At 37.0% G+C, this 19,664-nt stretch overlaps 3 protein-coding genes across 3 annotated transcripts in view; 2 read left to right on the top strand and 1 right to left on the bottom strand.

The window, feature by feature from the left end:
• Positions 1-19,664, top strand: part of LOC311295608 (uncharacterized protein) — a gene marked incomplete at its 3' end in the record, with an annotated part of 334,919 nt that overhangs the window by 173,453 nt on the left and 141,802 nt on the right. The gene's annotated exons all lie outside the window — the stretch shown is intronic.
• The window catches only part of LOC311295867 (elastase-1-like), a 304,045-nt gene that overhangs the window by 164,403 nt on the left and 119,978 nt on the right, over positions 1-19,664 (bottom strand). The gene's annotated exons all lie outside the window — the stretch shown is intronic.
• The window catches only part of LOC311295848 (uncharacterized protein), a 49,539-nt gene that overhangs the window by 15,781 nt on the left and 14,094 nt on the right, over positions 1-19,664 (top strand). The window contains exons 6-13 of the mRNA XM_084417377.1: positions 5,088-5,423; positions 6,649-6,735; positions 7,288-7,638; positions 9,034-9,330; positions 9,675-9,980; positions 15,087-15,395; positions 16,467-16,772; positions 17,610-17,906. Coding sequence (XP_084273503.1) covers positions 5,088-5,423; positions 6,649-6,735; positions 7,288-7,638; positions 9,034-9,330; positions 9,675-9,980; positions 15,087-15,395; positions 16,467-16,772; positions 17,610-17,906 — 2,289 coding nt within the window. The remainder of the gene's footprint in view (positions 1-5,087; positions 5,424-6,648; positions 6,736-7,287; positions 7,639-9,033; positions 9,331-9,674; positions 9,981-15,086; positions 15,396-16,466; positions 16,773-17,609; positions 17,907-19,664) is intronic.

Below are 19,664 nucleotides of genomic sequence, written 5' to 3'. Positions count from 1 at the left end.
TGCTATATTTTAAAGCGATATGTTGGAGATTAGGAATAAACTGTGGCTTTACTGAGCTCAACGGCTCTGACTGAGCTGTGATATAAAGGCTATTTTAAAAAGGGGGGGAGCAGTTCGATGTGTCCTGCCCTGTTTTACTTTTTCAGTGGAAATAACGTCAACACATTGAAAATGCTGCACTTTTCAGGGTACTTCAGTGGGCCTTTCACACACACTAAACCCACACTGTCTTCTATACCGCCTCAAAGCGGTCTTTGAGGCTAAGCATATCCCATGATGCATCATGTTCGGGAACTTGCATGCCCCGAAATCGTGAGATGTCGAGGAAAACATTCCACTAAGTTTGATTAATTAGATATTACAAATAATTTGGTAGTAAAACATAAAGTTTTGCACATTTTATTGGTGCAAAGATGAATGTGTATTTTGTACAACATTGGAAACTGCTTATTATCATTTAATAGATTTATCACGTAATAGAACAACACAATTTGTAATATGTGTCTTCTGTTACATAGGGACTACTGAACAAACTTTTAGAAGTTTTCAGATGCAAAGTATTGAAAATTAAAATGTGTAAATAAAGCTCTGTAAACACTCATTTTTACAACCCTCAAGTGTGTCTGATTTGGTAATAAAAACTTCTACACACACTTGCAGTCTTCACGCCCATTTGAACACTTGGGCCAAATACAGGAAATTGAAGTGCATAGACTGCAAGTGTGGGTATTAGGACAGGCCCTATTGCTTGTTTCTTCTTCTTCTCCAGTGTTTTCATTCGGAGGTGTGTAATGACCACACCACATTCCCTACCACATTCTGGCATTAACCCGTTTAAAGGCACTGGATTGAGATTTCTTTTTACCTTTTGATTATGTAATAGAAGAAAGTATTGTTTAAAGGGGGGGTGAAACACTTAGTTTCAGTCAATCTCATATTAATCTTGAGTACCTTGTAATGGATTTTCACAATTAATACCGTTCCAAATTACTTTATATCCTATCCTGGACGTAAAAATAACCCTGCGGTAACTACAGAGCCTATCCTATAGTTGTGCCATTAAGAGTTAGCTGATCAGTCTTTACAACTTCGTATTCTATTATAAAGATAACAAACCATAATCATAATAATTGACTATAAAGATAGTTTATTATAATGATAATAGATGTCCCCGTCGTAATATAAGTCTACCTTTTTAGGTACTCTTGGACCGTGTTCGCTATACAACAATAACCCTATCGTAAGCTGCCTCTTTGGCTAGGCCATCAAATCAATCAAATATCACAGTGCATATATTTTCTTTTCAGAAAAGAGATGCTCACCTATCCTGTGATGTCTTTCTTCAGTTGTGGGTCTTCCTGATCCCGTGTGAAGAAAGGGACACGTACTCAAAAATCCAAGTTCCAGTCCAATGATTATAATAAATGTTTAACAATATTTATTAAAAGAATCAAAATGAAAAGAATACTTGTTACAGATTATAATATAAGTACTAGTCTAACAGAGGAATATTTAGCTAAAACATATGGCTTCTTGCGCTCGGAAAAGCTGGAGTTCCGAGTTGGAGATAGCAAGGAAGAGCCTCGAGTCCTGTTCAGTTCCCTTCCTTTATAGTCCGATTTCAGGTGTCTTCATCATATTTACTGTAAGGCACACATGATTTCAACATTACATGAACAACTGCTGTTTTCAGCTTGTCTCTAACAATTTTTCCGATGCCCGCATGACTGTCCAGTCAGCGGTACCAGTCATGTGTTTTAGTAACCCAGAAAGCGCATCTGCAGCATTATTAGTTACAGACTTTTTATTGTGACCCTTTCTGCGTTGTCGTCTAGTTTGGGGGTTGGGTGAAGTGAATGAATTGCCACTTTCAGATGGAGCCTCGTGACTCATCAAAACACTATAGAGTAGTATTGCATCCTTCATATCTCCAAAAAGTCTTTAGTTTTATTATATTTATAAAAGAAAGATAGGCTGTACCGAGTCTTTCCGGAAAAACCGAGCGGCTGGAGGCGTGCCGTGCGGGCGGAGCTAAAGAATCACGAGCATACAGAACGTGTTTTTGCTTAGAAAAACGTGAGATGGGCAGTGAAATTGGGGAAAACACGAGTTCTCGAGAGTTTTTTAAAAGTAGAAATGATTTTAACTTGAGCGCAGTGTTTTAGAACACCATGTCATGCGCGAGTTTTACAACATTTGTGTGCGTTTACTCGTGGTTTATGAGGACATGAATTGGTTTATGGATTATTGTATGTGACTTAGCAGTAGCAAGCGGAACAGTTTTGCACATCAGTCTAGTATTTTCATAGAAAAACAATGGAATAGTAGCGCATTTCAATGAAGAAGCGCGCTTTGTGTGAACGGCCCTATGAAATAATTCATTTATTTCAACATATTTTCACACTTTGTGTATTGTTGTTTGGAGTGGTTGTTAGAAATGAAGAATTCCAACACGAAAAGTGCCTTTAGCCTTCGTCTTTATTCGGGCATATGAATGAACAATTAACCAGCTGGGGAGACAATGCTCAAACTCACAAAACTCTATGTCGGGAATATATAGTGAACGACTAAGGGGAGTTCGACCATCCTAACCAATGATACCATACATGACATCATATATGTTGTATAACAAATCTATAAATGGTCAATATCCGGTGTAGTTTCCTTCTGAGCCTTGCGGTCCGAAGGCTACCACAATGCATAGAATAGAATAGCATAGAGGGCTCTCTCTACAGCCAAACACTCGAGTCCACTTAATAGATAAAAGATGTGCATTACATACTTACAAAGGAATCTTGAACATACAGAACTGTTCTCTGGACATGGCTGAGAGGGAGAAAACTATGACTTCTAACAGTGGTTTTACAATAAACAAGCAGACACCTACAGTGGCCAGCTAAGCAAATGTATTTAAACACACACACACCATACATTGCATGCTCCATAGATACATTAACTATGTGATCATGTTGTTTACTTGCTGTGCTTACGTGCCGATAGCTAACAACACACAGACATATGAAGCAGTTTTACTCACCGCCTGCGGTTCCAACGCACAATCGTGAACCTTTATCGTTGGGACTGCTCCATCCTTAAAGCAGAACTTGGTAACTTTTTTAAATTAATAAAACTGTCTAGAAATCATTTAGATGGTTAAACAACCTGTTCTGGTGATATTGGTGACTTTCCCCGCTCCCCCCAGCGTTCCCAGGCGGAAAACCAACCTTGCAACTTGGGGACTACCGTCCCGGCAAGATAGAAATTAGAAGTCTCTTGAGAAGCGAGAACGAGAACGAGCGCGAAACACGAATTGCTTTACGGCAATTCGACATAAACACACATGCATGTATGATGTCCAGGGTTGGGGAGTAACGGAATACATGTAACGGCGTTATGTAATCAGGATACAAAAATCCAGTAACTGTAATCCGTTACAGTTACGTCAAAAAACGTAGTAATCAGATTATAGTTACATTTTGAAAAAAGGGGGAATACTTTTAGGATTACAATGGTTTCATTTAAAATGAAATAAATAAGTATTTTGGCATAATAGCACTATATTAAGCTGAGTGCGCTGCTTACAGTAGCTCCTGGTTCTGTTGCCAGTAATGACTCACGTGTGCCACGCGCTGGTGCATGTGCAAATAACAGCTGTCTACAATCTCCTCAGACGCAGATTGAATCACTGCTGCTAGTAGAAATGATGCTGCCTGCGGGTAAAATCGCTTTTAATTCATGGAAATTCAGCTGCTATTTTGTAGAAATTAGGAGAGTAGCTTTTTTAGTACCCACAATGTCCTTTCTTAATCTTTTCTCGCGTAACGGGATGTTCGCTGTCTATGTAACGTAGGGGAACTCCCACTGCCAACGCCACAAGTTCAGTCAGGCAAATTAAGAAAGATCACGGCTTTAGTCAACATGTAGGCCTATTTTAAAATAAACTAATATGTAGATTGTGTAAAAATGTTGTGTTTTTATTTTTTTGTTAAAAATTTGTTAAAAATGAAACAAAATAATCTGTAATGCCATACATTAGCCACTAGATGTCTGTATAGCCCTTTACATATATTCAGGCCTGTGTTAATGTGTTAAGGCCAAATTCTTAATAAATAAAAAAAAATTGTTGTTGTTGTTTTAATAATATTTCTTCTTGCTTGACTTTATTTATATACGTGACCTTGAAGTAATCCAAAAGTAATCAGTTACATTACTTTCATATTATAGTACTTGGATTACGTTACTGAATACTTTTTTTATGAAGTAATTTGTAACTGTAATGGAATACATTTTTAAAGTAACCCTCCCAAGCCTGATGATGTATTACCAGATTACCCACCTCGGTAGACATAGCTCCACGCGATACAGTTGGCTTGCTCCGATCAAAACAAACGCACATGAGCAGCGGTAGAGAGGGGGAGGAGGCCGCCACAAGTGAGTTTTTTACGACCGTGTTGTGAAATATATGCCCCCCCCACAGCTGTTGGGGGAGCTCGTGGGGAAAACATGCGACAACAAAAGGGAAAATCAGCGAAGAAGTGACTAGAGTTCGTTAGAGTTGCCGAGTTCTCCTTTAAGCATTAGACGATCTGCAAATCTGGCAAATACTTCCCTAAAGCCGAGCACAGCGCTTTGATGGGTGTACTGCTTTCGCTCTCTCGCGCTGTCTACGGGTGCGCGCACGCCCTTCCGGGAGAAGTGCCCTTAGGACCCATCTAAGGAAATTCCGCTCCATCTGACGCCAAACAGGCCCATACTCGAAAAAAACTTTCCGAAACTTGTGACAAACCGGAAGGAGTATTTTTGGTACAGAAATACTCAATCAAACGTACAATTTAATTTTTCTAACTTTGTCCATATTTAGCATGGGAATCCAACTCTTTAACAGTGTAAAAAACTCAGTATGCATGAAATAGCATTTCACCCCCCCCCCCCCCCCCCCCCCCCCCCCCCCCCCCCTTAATGATGCCTCACATGGGCCTTCCAGTTAAAAAGATCTGACCACTAGTTGATTTCATATGTTTACTGACTGTGTTATTAAAGTTTACTTTTAGTTCCTTCATGACGTCTGTTTTTGGTTCTCAACACAGGTGAAGTGGAGACATCTGAAGTGGAGACGGTGTCAGTGAAGGAGGGAGATGATGTCACTCTAAAGTTTTTAGTAAAGAGTGATTTTCAAACAAAGTGGGAGTTTGAAGTGGGCAATGGTGCAGCAAGAATAGCTTCATTAATAATAAACAATTCAAAGGACAATGAACCTAAGTATCCTGATGGGAGTGCTGGTGGGAGATTCAGAGACAGACTGGAGCTGGACATACAGACTGGATTTCTGACCATCAAGAACATCAGACCTGAACACACTGGACTTTATATTGTACTAATAGGTGAATGTGTCTACATGAAATTTTTCAATGTTGTTTTTGATGGTGAGTATTAAAAGTCTTTTTAGTGTTATAATCGTCTGTCATAATGTTGAATTTTTCTGGCAAACAGTGTGACATAAATATGAGACATGGTGAAAAGTATATACTGTGCCATTTTCACAATAACATGAGTATTTTGCTTTCTTTTAAAGGACTCACATCACGATGAATCATATTTTCTGTTTTTATTTATTTTTACTATATACACATTCTATAATTTACAATTCTCAAATCATCCTCCATTTATTGATGCTAAAGTGCTTTCTGTATTGTTGAAAATTTGAAATAGCCAAATAATCATAGGTTATGTTTTATTTTTCTCACTTCACATTCTGTCCACACTCTTTCATACTGCACATCTGTAATCCTCTGGATTTTTGTTTTGTTTGTTTTGCATACTTATGAAGTAAGTGACATGCGATGAAAATGAAAATGACTCTCTTTATAGATTAATCAGGGTAGCAGTAATATAGAAAACATGAAATTTTTATGATCACTCTTATTTGGTAAAATAAGAATATTTAGCAGAGTCTGCAAGGTGTGTGTAAACTTTTGACCACAACTGTATATATGAGTACTTTTAAATATTATCTGAATATAACCAAGTATGTCAACTTTGGATTCCAATTGGCAAATAATATAAAAATATTCTCCAAGGCAAATGGTTTAATCCTAGAGCAGAGATCTGGGGCCTCATTTATAAAACGTGTGTACGCACAGATTTGAACTTGGTGTGTGCGTATACTAAAAACCATGGCAATGTTCATATTTATAAAAACGCTCTTTGACATGGAAAAGTGCTTAGTCACGTCAGGTTCTGAGCAGAGTGACGTACACACTTTTCCTTGTGTAAGAGTGTCGGACTGTCAGAGAACTGCAGGTGTTTGATACTGTTCGGCATTATAAAGTAAAGCATTTGGACGTTGACTGGTGCTCTTATATATGTTAATGACATCATTTAGCCATCGTTTACAAGGCAGAGACCTGAAGCCATTCAGCTGTGCACAAGATCATTTGCGATTTAAAGATTTCAAATCTGAAGAGGCGTATGTGTGTTTTCTGTGTATTTGTTCGTTCTCACACACACTCACATTTGAGAACTAATCGTAAGCATTTTATAAAATGACTGTTCTTGAAAATCTCTGTGCAAAACTAAATGAAGTGATTAAGTTGAGTTTTGTGTGCTGGTTTTGTCCTTTATCACTCTCTCATCTCTCTTTTCTTACAGATTTCACTGAGACCTCAGGGAATGAATCAGTGACTACAGGTTTTATGGGCCGAATCCAGAGGTTTTGTGGACTGGCAAGAATTGGGGGCAAGTGTTATCTTATGCTCTCACAAGAACAAAACAAAAGGCTAATGTTGATTGTACTATGAAAATATACTGTAACTGTAAAGATTATAAATGTTCATGAGCCATTCCTTTGCTATAGTAAGATTTGTGAGTTCACAAGTAGATCAAATCTGTCCTGAAGGGCCATCACATATTCATCATCTAACACGAGATTCAACTCATCAAATCATTAGTAGAGACTGCAAGTGTGTCATTTATAAAGTCAAGTCAGGTGTATTTGTGTAGTCCTTTCAATTATGTATCCTTTCAAAGCAGCTTTTCAGACGGGATTTCTATATTCTCAATACAAAGCAAATATTCAGTAAACTGACGAGATGTTCACATGCAGAATTATTTGGTTTAATGTCCGCGTTTCAACATTCCACTTCTCTAGGAATTGAGATGTGACTTTGGAGTTTTATTAGAGCCCTTTAAGAACCAACTTTCTACCAGTGCAAATGATTGTAGAAAGTGTCAAACTCTTTTGAATGTTTTATTTGTTTAATCTCTAACTGTTTCTGTTTGTATTTTTAGGGGTGTTCGGAGATGAAAAAGATGAAATGAAGACTCTGTCAGTGATGGAGGGAGATGTTCTCAAACTAAACACTGAAACTGAAATACAGACAGATGATGAGATAATCTTGAGGTTTGGAACAGCTAGGGAAAGACGCCCATATGTTACCATAGCTAGATTCAGTAAACAGGGCGATGAATTTAAATCTGCGGAGAGGAGATTTAATGACAGACTGAAGCTGGATCTCACTGGACGTCTCACCATCACCATCACAAACTTCGAAATCACAGACTATGGAGATTATTATGTACAGATTACCAACAAGAAAAAGAAGAGCTTCAAGTCTTTCACATTCATTGTTGTTCCCAGTGGTGAGTACCTAAAGTCTTTAACAATCTTTAGTTTAGCAGAGAGAGAGAGAGGGAGAGAGAGACATTTTACCTGCGTCTATTCAGCTCTCAGCAATGGTTGACAGCACATTATATTAAAGCTAATGAAGATGAACATACATTTACACAATCTGAGGAATGCTACATTTCAAAATCAATAATGGAGCACTATAGCTAAAGAAAATCCTCAAAGCACTGAATCTCCAATCAAGAAAGTTGATATTTGCCACCAACACACCTCTATCCATAGCATTGCAAACTCTTCTTTAACTGTTTTGTTAACTTTCTCATTTTTATTAGAGGTTACATAACTGCATAATGTCAACACAAGAGCAGATGTGATGGATCTGAGGGGCAACAATCCAACCCTCTCCATTGACTTTGTATTACGCTGCCTCCTTGTCATTTCTTGATTCTAACAAAAGACAGAACATTATCTAAAAGCTGCCATGTGACAGGGTGTACAGTGTACAGCAAACAAGCTAAAAAAAAACAAAAAAAAACAGAACTAAGTTTTTATAAGTTTTCGACACCAAAAAACAAGTGTTTAAGGAAACAAAAGTGTATACAGGCACTTGAGACAGAGAGTAATGTCATATTACTTTGAGAACTAACTTACTACTTACTTATTATTTTTAAGCATGTCAAAGGATTATTTCACCACCCTATGTGAACCAGAGAGGAGATATATTGAGAAACTATATTTTATTGGTCTATATCTGTGCCCCTTTTCCTTACCTTACTTTTGTTGGAGAAATGATCCAAATGAATAATCTACAACTATTTGATCGAATCACCAGGAAAAGCATAATTTAACCTACCAAAGATCAAAATACATAGCTAAGATTCCTTCAACCCTTAACTTATGTAATAATAATCAAGGCACATATATCCTCAGCTTTATGAAAGATAGAGGGAAGCAGGGTTGCAGTACTAAACACACTGAAAAACACTTTTAAAATGCTTAAAGGGCACTTTAACGTGGCTTAATGACAGTGATGTTACAAGACCAAACTCAGTAAAGACCACACTAAGCATATGTAGTCTACAGAAACGCAGATGAGCGCAGAATATGAACGCAACATGTTTTCTTTATAATAGCGGTTTTTCTATGAGAGGAAAATGCTTAATGTGTAATTAAATGTGTTGCAATCATATTTGGGGCTTATCTGCTTTTCTGTAGACTTTATACTGTGCTTTATTAAATTATTGCTGCATAATAATGTCAACACAAGAGCAGATGGGATGGATCTGAATATAAGAAAATATTAAATTAGACCAGCAAAGGTTTAAACAGGGGCCAAAACTCAATCTGTTTAGTAACAGCGACTTTTAATCTGCGTCTGACTAAATGTTGTTTGCTTTCTAAATTATTAGGTGATGTTGTGAAGTCAGTGTCAGTGACGAATGGAAAGCCTATCTTTCTAAATACTAACATTACCGATTTACAAAAAGAGGATCAGATGCTTTGGACATTTGGACCCCATGGCATGATTATAGCTAACACCAACACCTCTAGTTGTGATGAGGGATTCAAAAACAGAGTGAAGCTGGATGAGAAGACTGGATCTCTGATCATCAGATACAGCACAACGGCAGACGCTGGAATGTATCATCTACAGATCATCCGCAGCAACAGAGTCATAAATCAGAGATTCAATGTTACTGTTAATGGTGAGTAACTCTGTCAATGTGATGATTACATTATTAAATGGAAAGGTTGTGCGAAGAACCAAAAATGAGAATTCAGTCATTATTTTTATTTTATTTGTTCACCCTCAAATCATTCAAAACATTGATCGTTATATGGACAAAAACACTTTTTCTAAATATCTTCGTATGAGTACCACGGTTTTGTTTCTTTATGAAGTTTTGAGTCTTTCTCCATTTCAAACTGATAGAACATTATCTGAATGATATTTGTGTAGTAATTTCAAACTCTGATGTTCACATGCACACACTAATGGAGACATTTCTTTGTGTTTCTCTGTTTCTATGTGCTGCTGTCACTAATGAAGAGAGGATCATATCAGTGACAGAGGGAGAATCAGTCATTCTAGACCCTGAAACTGAAATAAAGAAAGATGATCTGATACAGTGGAGGTTTGGAGATCAAGACATTCTCATAGCTGAAATCAGAGGAGGGACCGGAGAGACACATGATGGTGATGCTGATGGGAGATTCAGAGACAGACTGACGCTGGACGAGAAGACTGGATCTCTGATCATCACAGACAGCAGAACCACAGACACTGGAGATTATAAACTACAGATCAGATCCAACAGTAGAGTTTCAGACAAGACATTCAGTGTTACTGTCAGTGGTGAGTAGGCCTATCTTTAGTCAATGTAATCATGATCACAGTTCTTCCTCATACATTCAGCGTTTCTCTCTTTCTGTAGTAAATTCAGCTGAAACTCTATAACATACAGACATTCAAACACAAGGAATTAAATAATTTCAGTGTTTAAAAAAAATGTAAGACTACAGTTTCACAATACCCCATTGAACTAGATTGTGAAACAAACGTGTGTGTGTGTGTGTGTGTACATTTCTTACAGTTTTATATTTGAAAATCAACAAATAAAATTATCAACTCTATGCACTTCTTTTAAGCATTAACATTAAAGCTGCAGTATTTAACTTTTTTTGTGTTCAAAATTTACAAAAAATATATATATGAGCGAGTACATCATGAATCCATTTTCCAAACTGTGTGTTTTGTGTTATCTTGAATCACTACGGTCCACCTATAATAAGTGTTTATATTCAGACTATTTTAGACTGGTTTGGGTCGTACTGCTGAGGAGTAGACCAGTGCCTGCGTGATTCGTCATAGACATAAACTGAGAGAAGTAGTTCCGACTACAATGTTCTTCCGCAAGATGCATGCAGTTCTATTTATTAACCACTAGAGCGTCAAAAGTTAAGTACTGCAGCTTTCACTGCCACACGTGATTTATGTGGCGTCTGCATCTTAAATTGAATGGAATAAATAGCAGAAAAAAAAAAAAAAAAGATGTTGAATGAGACGTTCACAATCGCGGTAAGAAATGAACACATTGGAAATGAATGGGAGATTAATTTTATCTAGTACAAAAACTTTGGTACTGCAGCCAAACAAAATCTTACTGAAAGCTAATTTTTTATATATATCAAGTTCAGTCTTGTTTAGATTTATGACTTTGATTTTCTTGCAGTTTTAGAATAAAATCTGATTTTGAAAATATATATTTCATATAAAAATTGAAAATAGTATTTTTGTGCAATTTTCATAAAAATACACGTAAAATTCTGTTACCGGTACTTTAAGTTCACTTTTTCAAACTTTTTTTTTTACTTCAGCAATAATCTGCCAAATGTCATCTTTGAAAAGAGATCAAACTTAAGTCTGTGCTAAAGCATTCGAGATTTACGACAGTTTAAAGGAGTCGTTCACTTTAAAATGACAATTAGCCCATGATTTATTCACCCTCAAGTCTTCCTAGGTGTTTATGACATTCATCCTTCAGACGAATACAATAAGGTTATATTAATAAACACACTGACGCTTCCAAGCTTTTTAATGGCAGTGGATTGCAACCATAAATTTAAAGTTAAAAAGAGAGCATCTATCCATGATAAAAGTGCTCACACGGGTCTCCGGGGGTTAATAAAGGCCTTCTGATGTGAAGCAATGCGTTTGTAAAATATCCATATTTAAAACTTTTTAAAGTAAAATAACTAGCTTCCGGCCAAATTAAAGTTAAGTTGTATAAGTTGTACTTTAGACACAAGTATGTTCGTTTGGCCGGAAGCTAGAATTTTACTTTGTAACGTGTTAAATATGAATATTTAATATAAACTTCAGAAGGCCTTCAGGTGAGTAAATCGTGGACTAATTTTCTTTTTAAGAGTGAACTACTCCTTTAAGATGGAAATTGAATTTTCAGGTCTATGCTCGAAAAGTGAATAAATGTATTATAAATGCAGTGTAAATATAATTTAGTATAAAAAATCCCCATAAAAATACAAAATATGAAATAAAAAACATCAAACTAAAATATAGTACATTAATTTCATTGACAAAAAAATAAATAAATCAGCCTACACGTCAAGAGCACCAGAGGGTTAAGCAAAAAAAATGATTCTGTTCCTGGAAGATGAAGAAATAACAGATGCAGAAAAACAAGCTTGTAAAATATGTAGATTAGAAGAATTGGACATGAAGGATTAAAACGGCTCAAAGCAAGTGGGCTCAGTGATTCAGATAAGAGAAAGCCTTGTGGAATTTCTCTGAAGGACAACTAAAGTTAAATGTGAACTTAAGAATCCACAGGCTCCATCTCATGCAATATAGGCAAAAGCCAAATGAGAGCATCGATGACTTTGTGACTAGAGCCAGAACTTTAGCACTGAAATGCCAATTCAATGACATTGAGCTCAATGAATGTTTAGTTCAACTTATCATTGCCGACTGGCAGAGAGGTGAAAGTAAGAAGCCATAGCAGCAGCAGCTGATAATGAACAGATACAACAGCTTGGCATGTCACAGACTGAAAATGCCCATGCTGTAACAAGAGGACGAACATGTCAAAACTGTAACCCAAACCACAAGCCAAGGCAGTGCCCTGCATTCAACAATATATGCTCTATGTGCGGTAACAGTGGCCACTGGGCAAAGTGCTGTAAAAAGAACCAATCTTGTTGGTTGTTTGAGATTTTTACACACTTACGTTAAACAGGGGGGATGTTATGATGATACATAATACATGTGTTCGTAATACACTATGGGCGTGTACCGGAATTGTATGTCATCTTAGACACGTTGAATCCTCAGTAAAAAAATTCTTATGCATCATACATCAAAGTGGAGACATTAATAAATTAGTCATGAAGGAAAAAAAAGGATAACCGATGTATTTTCCCATGAGTTCGCTATGTTAACGATATAACGTTACCTAGCTTGTTTGGTAGCTTGTTTAATACCGTAGCTTGTTGTATAAGTAAGTCATCTACAATAACAACATGGCGATAACAACTTCAAAAACATTGCAATAACTAAATGGTTTTGAAGAGGAATATTTTGTCATTCAAGAGTTAGCTTTTTCATTGAACCAGAGAGAAATGTTGAATAGAAGGATAATGGCACTGTCTCCGTGCTACACTAATATTAGTAAGGCTATTAATCCTCTGTGTACACATATCCTTACAAGTACAAATTTGGCTGTATTATTTGTGCCCTCTTCAAAAATTGTTCCTGAGAAATTGTCCCCTTGGAATTATAAGGTTCTATCTGCGTTCTGAGCAGTTTTGAGATATTGAGCTTTAAAGTTTTTGCATTCCATTCCACTGTGTAGAAAGAACCTTTTTATTTTCTAAATAAAAAGTTCCAAAATGTTCACAACTTAAAAAAACAACATCACATAATGTAAAGTGGAAAGTAATGTAAAGTAATGTAAAGACAAAAATGTCAGATAGAACCTTATTATGGAGCGAATTATGTGCCGTAATTAAACAAACAAATCCAGCATTTTGCAAACAAACTCGATCTACTTCGCAAAGGAAAACTCGACTCGCAAACAAACTATATCTGCTTTGTAAAGGAATAGGAAAGGAATAAATAAATGAGCCAAGATAATATTTCACAAATAAATACAAACCATCCTACAAATTGCATGTAACCTTTGAACAAATACCAAATCTAGTGCAAATGTATATCTGTCTTATGGTTGTGTGACACTTGGCTTTTTATGAGATCTCTCGGCTCGATTTTCTCACAAATGTGTCCAGGCAGATTTTCTCACAAATGCAGTTGAGCAACATCCTCTTCTGAAGCAGTAGATGGCGCTAAACTATGGCGTTATATATGTGCCTCATTCCTGAGCGAGTAATTGTAAGTTTTGAGCACAGAGAACTATATTTTGCAAGCACATTACATTATATTTTGAACAGAAATTAACAGTCGCAAAAAAAATGCGTTTGAGCAAAGGAAAAAACGATTCCTCGCTCAGGAATGAGGCACATATATAACGCCATACTAAACTAGAGGCTAATTTAGTGCTAGTCTCCCAGGAGAAGCACTGATTTGAAACTTGCCTTTGCCTACAGCTGAGGAAAATGACCGGTGAACGGGTGTGTTTCTGTCTTCATTTATCTATAATTAACCTTTGCAAAATGTTTATTACTGTCTAGATTAGCACTTAGCAATTCACTCTCTCTAGGATAGGGGAATCTATAAACTGAAAGCTCTGCTATGTTACTTTTTAAAATTTTTGTAAAAATGTTACATTTACTGAACAAGTCTATTTCTTTCGTTCTCCATAAATTAATGAGAACATTTCATTTAATTGAAAGGAGGGTCCCACTTTACTTATTTAAAAAAAGAACAATATAGCCTACAATTGTTTCTTAACTTGCCTGTGACGTAGCCTATGCAGTTCCCAAATTATTATTTTGAACAGACAAATGAAACCTGCCTCTCAATTAAATGAAATATTCTCATTCATTTATGGAGAACAAAAGAAATAGATTCATTCAGTGTAGACATAATCACTAATTTAGTAATTTCGCATGCGTCCGATGTAGAACAAATTTACAAAAAGCAACCTATGATGGTAGAGCTTACAGCTTATAGATTCCCCGATCCTAGAGAGAGTGAAGTGCTACTAAGTGCTAATGTGGATTTCTGTCTAGATATGCAATCAACATTTTGCAAAAGAAAAGCTCAAAAAGGTTAATTATAGATAAATGAAGACAGAAACAGACCCGTCCACAGGTCATTTTCCTCAGCTGTAGGCAAAGGCAAGTTTCAAATCAGTGCTTCTCCCGGAGACTAGCGCTAAATTAATACCTAGTTTAGTGCCATCTACTGTTTTAGAAGAGGAAGTTGCTCAACTGCATCTGTGAGAAAATCTGCCTGGACACATTTGTGAGAGAGCCGAGCCGAGAGATCTCATAAAAAGCCAAGTGTCACACAATCATAACAGACAGATATGCATTTGCACTAGATTTGGTATTTATTCAAAGGTTACATGCAATTTGTAGGATGGTTTGTATTTATTTGTGAAGAATTATCTTGGCTCATTTATTTATATTTGTAAAACACAATACATATTTGTTACTCCACTGCATTTTCAACTGACCTTTGTACTTGCACATTGCTTTCTGTTTGTTTGCGAGTCGAGTTTTCCTTTGCAAAGTAGATCGAGTTTGTTTGCAAAATGCTGGATTTGTTTGTTTAATTTTGGCACATAATTAAATTACATAATTTAATTTATACCTTATAATTCCAAGGGGACGAAATGTTATGTTTATTGACACACACACACACACACACACACACACACACACACACACACACACACACACACACGTGACATGTTCTTCTGATCACTCTCACTTATAATCTCCTCATTTCTCTGTTTCTATGTGTTCCTGTGACATGAAGGGAAAACACTGACAAAGTATGAAGGAGATCCTGTCACTCTAGAGACTGAAACTGAAATACACAGAGATGATCTCATAGAGTGGAGATTTGGAAATAACGGACCCCTCATAGCTGAAATCATTAGAGGAGGAATCATCTCTAAATATGATGATGTTGCTGATGGGAGATTCAGAGGCAGACTGGAGCTGGATGAGAAGACTGGATCTCTGACCATCACAAACACTGAAATGAAACATGCTGGAGATTATCAACTGAAGATCACATCCATCAGAGGGGTTGCATACAAGACATTCAGTGTTGATCTCAGAGGTGAGTATCTTTAGCCAGTGTAATAATGATCACAGTTCTTGCATGGTAATTTTTATTATCAGTATCATTTGTGTTTCTCACTTTTTAAGAAATCTTAGATTAAAGTTTAAAAATCCCCTATTGAATTAGCTGCAAGTTATCAATGCTTTCAGTGATGTACATCTCAAACTCAGCATTTTGTGTACTGAAGGCTTAAGAGTTACTGAAGGGTTTTGGGAAAGTGACCCTCTGCTAATGTCCACTGTTGTGTTTTGATAACTATGCTTGACTGCTGCTGTCAAATGAAGTGAGAAGTGATCACACTGAAGGAATTACCTCATGAAATATTATTCGTTTTTTTACTACAACGCTCCAGAATGCTTGAACAGTGTTTTCTACCTATTTTTATAATACCTTATACCCTCTATTAGGATTTTACATTTTAAAAAACTGTCAGCAAGTCATGTTTGTCGGTTAATTTTATTTTCTGTTGACATATGAAGGTCATATAATTAGACCAACAGCACAATCTGTCCAGAAGCGGCATCATGAGAAACAGCTTCACATGAATATGCAAAGTATAAACTAGACACAGAACAGAGCACTGCTCGGTCACTCTGAAGTGTGCAGCATCCACAAACATCACACATCACTATAACATTATTCCAATATTATAATATACATTTTAAAAAAAATTCTATTTTAGCTGCTCCAACTTACTGAGGGAGTGTTACGAGTGTGATGTTAGTTTTTAGATGAACCTCTGAACGTCTCAAATAGGGTCCCAAACACTAGATAATATATTAGCAAATCAGTTCATCTTACCTGCACAAAGTGACCATTTAAATAATAAACTAATGTGTAAAGAAGTCAGGATACGTCACCTGTCGGTTCAGAGTCCTGCTACACACATTACAGTGATACTGAGAGACAGTAATGTGAAGTTTTGAGTCTTTCTCCATTTCAAACTGATAGAACATTATCTGAATGATATTTGTGTAGTAATTTCAAACTCTGATGTTCACATGCACACACTAATGGAGACATTTCTTTGTGTTTCTCTGTTTCTATGTTCTGCTGTCACTAATGAAGAGAGGAACAAATCAGTGAAAGAGGGAAATAATGTGATCCTAAACCCTGAAACTGAAATACAGAAAGATGATCAGATACAGTGGAGGTTTGGAGATCAAGACATTCTCATAGCTGAAATCAGAGGAGGGACCGGAGAGACACATGATGATGTTGCTGATGGGAGATTCAGAGGCAGACTGAAGCTGGATGAGAAGACTGGATCTCTGACCATCAGAAACAGCACAGCTGAACACACTGGAGATTATAAACTAAAGATCAGCAGCAACAGAGGAACCACAAACAACACATTTGTTGTCACTGTCTATAGTAAGTAGTTCTCTTTCAATTTATTTTTAAAATATAGATGATGTCTTTGTGAAAAGTGATGATCCACTTTGTGTTTTGCTCTATCAATGAAAATAGTTCCAATCGAAGCTAAAACATGAAAAAATATAATAAATAATGTATTTGCAGAGAATATTGTATTTAGGTTCAAACTTGTTCTTAAGTAGTAAAGTTATTAGTGTTACATGTTTTTATTTGCATGTCACCGGGAGTGGCATTTGCATGTCACTGTGTTTTAGGGGAGCGCGGGGCACAACCTAACGCGGGGCTAGTTGTAACACACTTGTTTTAAATACTTCCACACGTGCTAGCATGACGAAACTTGGTGTATTTACTAGTTGCCATATCAACACTATATAGAGAAAAAAATTGCACCAAATGTTTTATTTTTTTTGGAAGATATCCATAGACATTTATTAAACCATAGCAAAAGTAAATTTCTTACTTGAGTTCATTTTTCATCACTATTTTTTGTGTTTATTTAAAATAAGACAAATCTGATATTATTTTAATCTCCAAGATGTTATTTAACAGTTGAGATAGTTATTTAAGCTTTACAGCTTGTCAAATTCAGCTAAAACACATTTTGTTGCTGACCTGCATCCACAAGTACTTCAGCTTTTATTTTGATCAGCACTTCTCTGAAGTAACTGAGACAGTAATATACATTTTCTGTGTGAAAAGACAGCATGATTTGCTGTCCATCTGAATGATATTGATGTAGTAGTTTCAAACTCTGATGTTCACATGCACACTCTTGATCTGATGGCAACATTTCTTGTGTTTCTCTGTTTCTATGTGCTGCTGTCACTAATGAAGAGAGGTTATCAGTGGAAGAGGGAGAATCACTCACTCTAGACCCTGAAACTGAAATACAGAAAGATGATCAGATACAGTGGAGGTTTGGAGATCAAAACATTCTCATAGCTGAAATCAGAGGAGGGACCGGAAAGACACATGATGGTGATGGGAGATTCAGGGGCAGACTGACGCTGGATGAGGAGACTGGATCTCTGACCATCACAAGAATGAGAAAAGAACACAATGGAGATTATAAACTACAGATCAGCAGCAGCAGAGGAACCACAAACAAGACCTTCAGAGTTTTTGTAGATTGTGAGTATTGTCTTACAGTTTAATATTTTAATGATATTTCCCCTTAACTGCTTTACAACAAATGAAATGAAAACATGATGAATGCAGTGACTAAACTATAACACTTTTATGTCATTTAATTGGTGTGTTTATTTTCTGAATTATGATTGTAAAGCACACAGGTTTCAGACTGTGGTCCAGGGCCCCTGAGAGGCTGCAAGGGGGTGCTAGGGACTCCAGGACAATATAAAAGCCGGCATCTAGATCAGGATGCTCTATGCACACGTATATTTTGATACTGAAATATCAGAATGGATGGTTCGCTGTTCAGTGAGATCGCCTGTTTCACGGTTAACTTCCCATCCCTGCATGAAATAATAAATAAAATAAAATGATCACATTATTTTACATTCATCTGTGCTTTCCCATCAGCCCAATATCATCACTCACATTCCTCTTAAAACACAAACAGAAGTAGCTGTTTAGAGTTTAATATCAGCATGAAAGTTGCCATCTATAGTCTAATTTGACGTACATTGGAGTGAAACGGCTTCTCAAATGAGAAAAAAAAATGTAGGGCAGGACCTGATTTTGTCCATCAGGAATCGGTTGGATCATTGTGACTTGCTGTTGCTGTGACCTCATGTGAGTGACAGCTTGTCCATGTAAGCATTACATTTATTAGTGCTAAATAGACTGTCTCAGTTAAGTTAATATTTACGTATATGTAGCTTTAGTAAATAAGCATCACCATTGTGAGGTGGTGACATCCTCACCTTGTAAAGGAGCAAGGTCTCTTGCTTGCTTTCACTCTCTGCCGTGCGTGCGCTACGCGGTTTGGAGCAGTCTCTGTCTCGCATGCGTGCTCGCTCTAGATTCCGGGAGATTTTACGGACGTCACTGATGTAACGACGACAAATGTTTCCAGCGAATCAACAATCAGAGAAAGGCATTAGACACACACAGCGGTGGTCCAATCAGTAGTTAAGAGCCTGAATTATTTATAGTAATTCGGAAATTTAGTGTAAAAAAATACAGCACAGAAGAATGTCTAATTTAGCGTGAGATTTCTTTAAGCGTGAGAGCGTGAGATTGAGGCTGAATGCGTGACTGTCACGCCAGATGCGTGAGAGTTGGCAACCCTGCTAGTGGGCGTTCCCACTACTGGTTGCGTGGTAATGTTTGTGAGTGACATTCACAGATGTTAACTCCATGTTGTACAGTTGTAGACAACAAATCCGTTTTCTTGCCGCTACAAACAAACATTTTAAATGTAATCAGTACATAAAGTGCATAATATTAAAGATGAAGGAGAAACAGCGAGTGTTCTTTGCCATAGCGGCTATTCAACTGCAGCAAAAGGGCAAATGCTGAAAGCACCGTATATACACAGAGACATATCATAAATTATAGGACAGTTTCTAACTGCTAAAATAAGCTTCTCATTCATCTTGCCTCGTTCGGACTCTGCACTGAAGAGTGACGGATCACATGCGCTCCACTGACTTCACTTCAATTGGTTGTCTCTCCCAAAAGTCGCTCTTCATTTGCATATCATCATTGACGCGTCACTGGACACGCCCCACCCGGTCGCCAACGGTCACGGTCGCTCGTGTCGCCGGAAATCACACACTCTCTATTGAAATGAATGGGATCCTGTCGCTGGCAGTGTGAATGAACCTTTAGGCGACTAAGACATGGAGCAGGGACCCTCGATGCAAAATGTGTCAAACAGAGCTGCCTATTAAAGGATTAGTTCACTTTCAAATGAAAATGAGC

The sequence above is a fragment of the Rutilus rutilus genome (genome assembly GCF_951802725.1).
Source record: "Rutilus rutilus genome assembly, chromosome: 8".
Taxonomy (NCBI): domain Eukaryota; kingdom Metazoa; phylum Chordata; class Actinopteri; order Cypriniformes; family Leuciscidae; genus Rutilus; species Rutilus rutilus.
The sequence above is the reverse complement of the archived record's forward strand: the minus strand, read 5'-3'. Positions and strand labels throughout refer to the sequence as shown.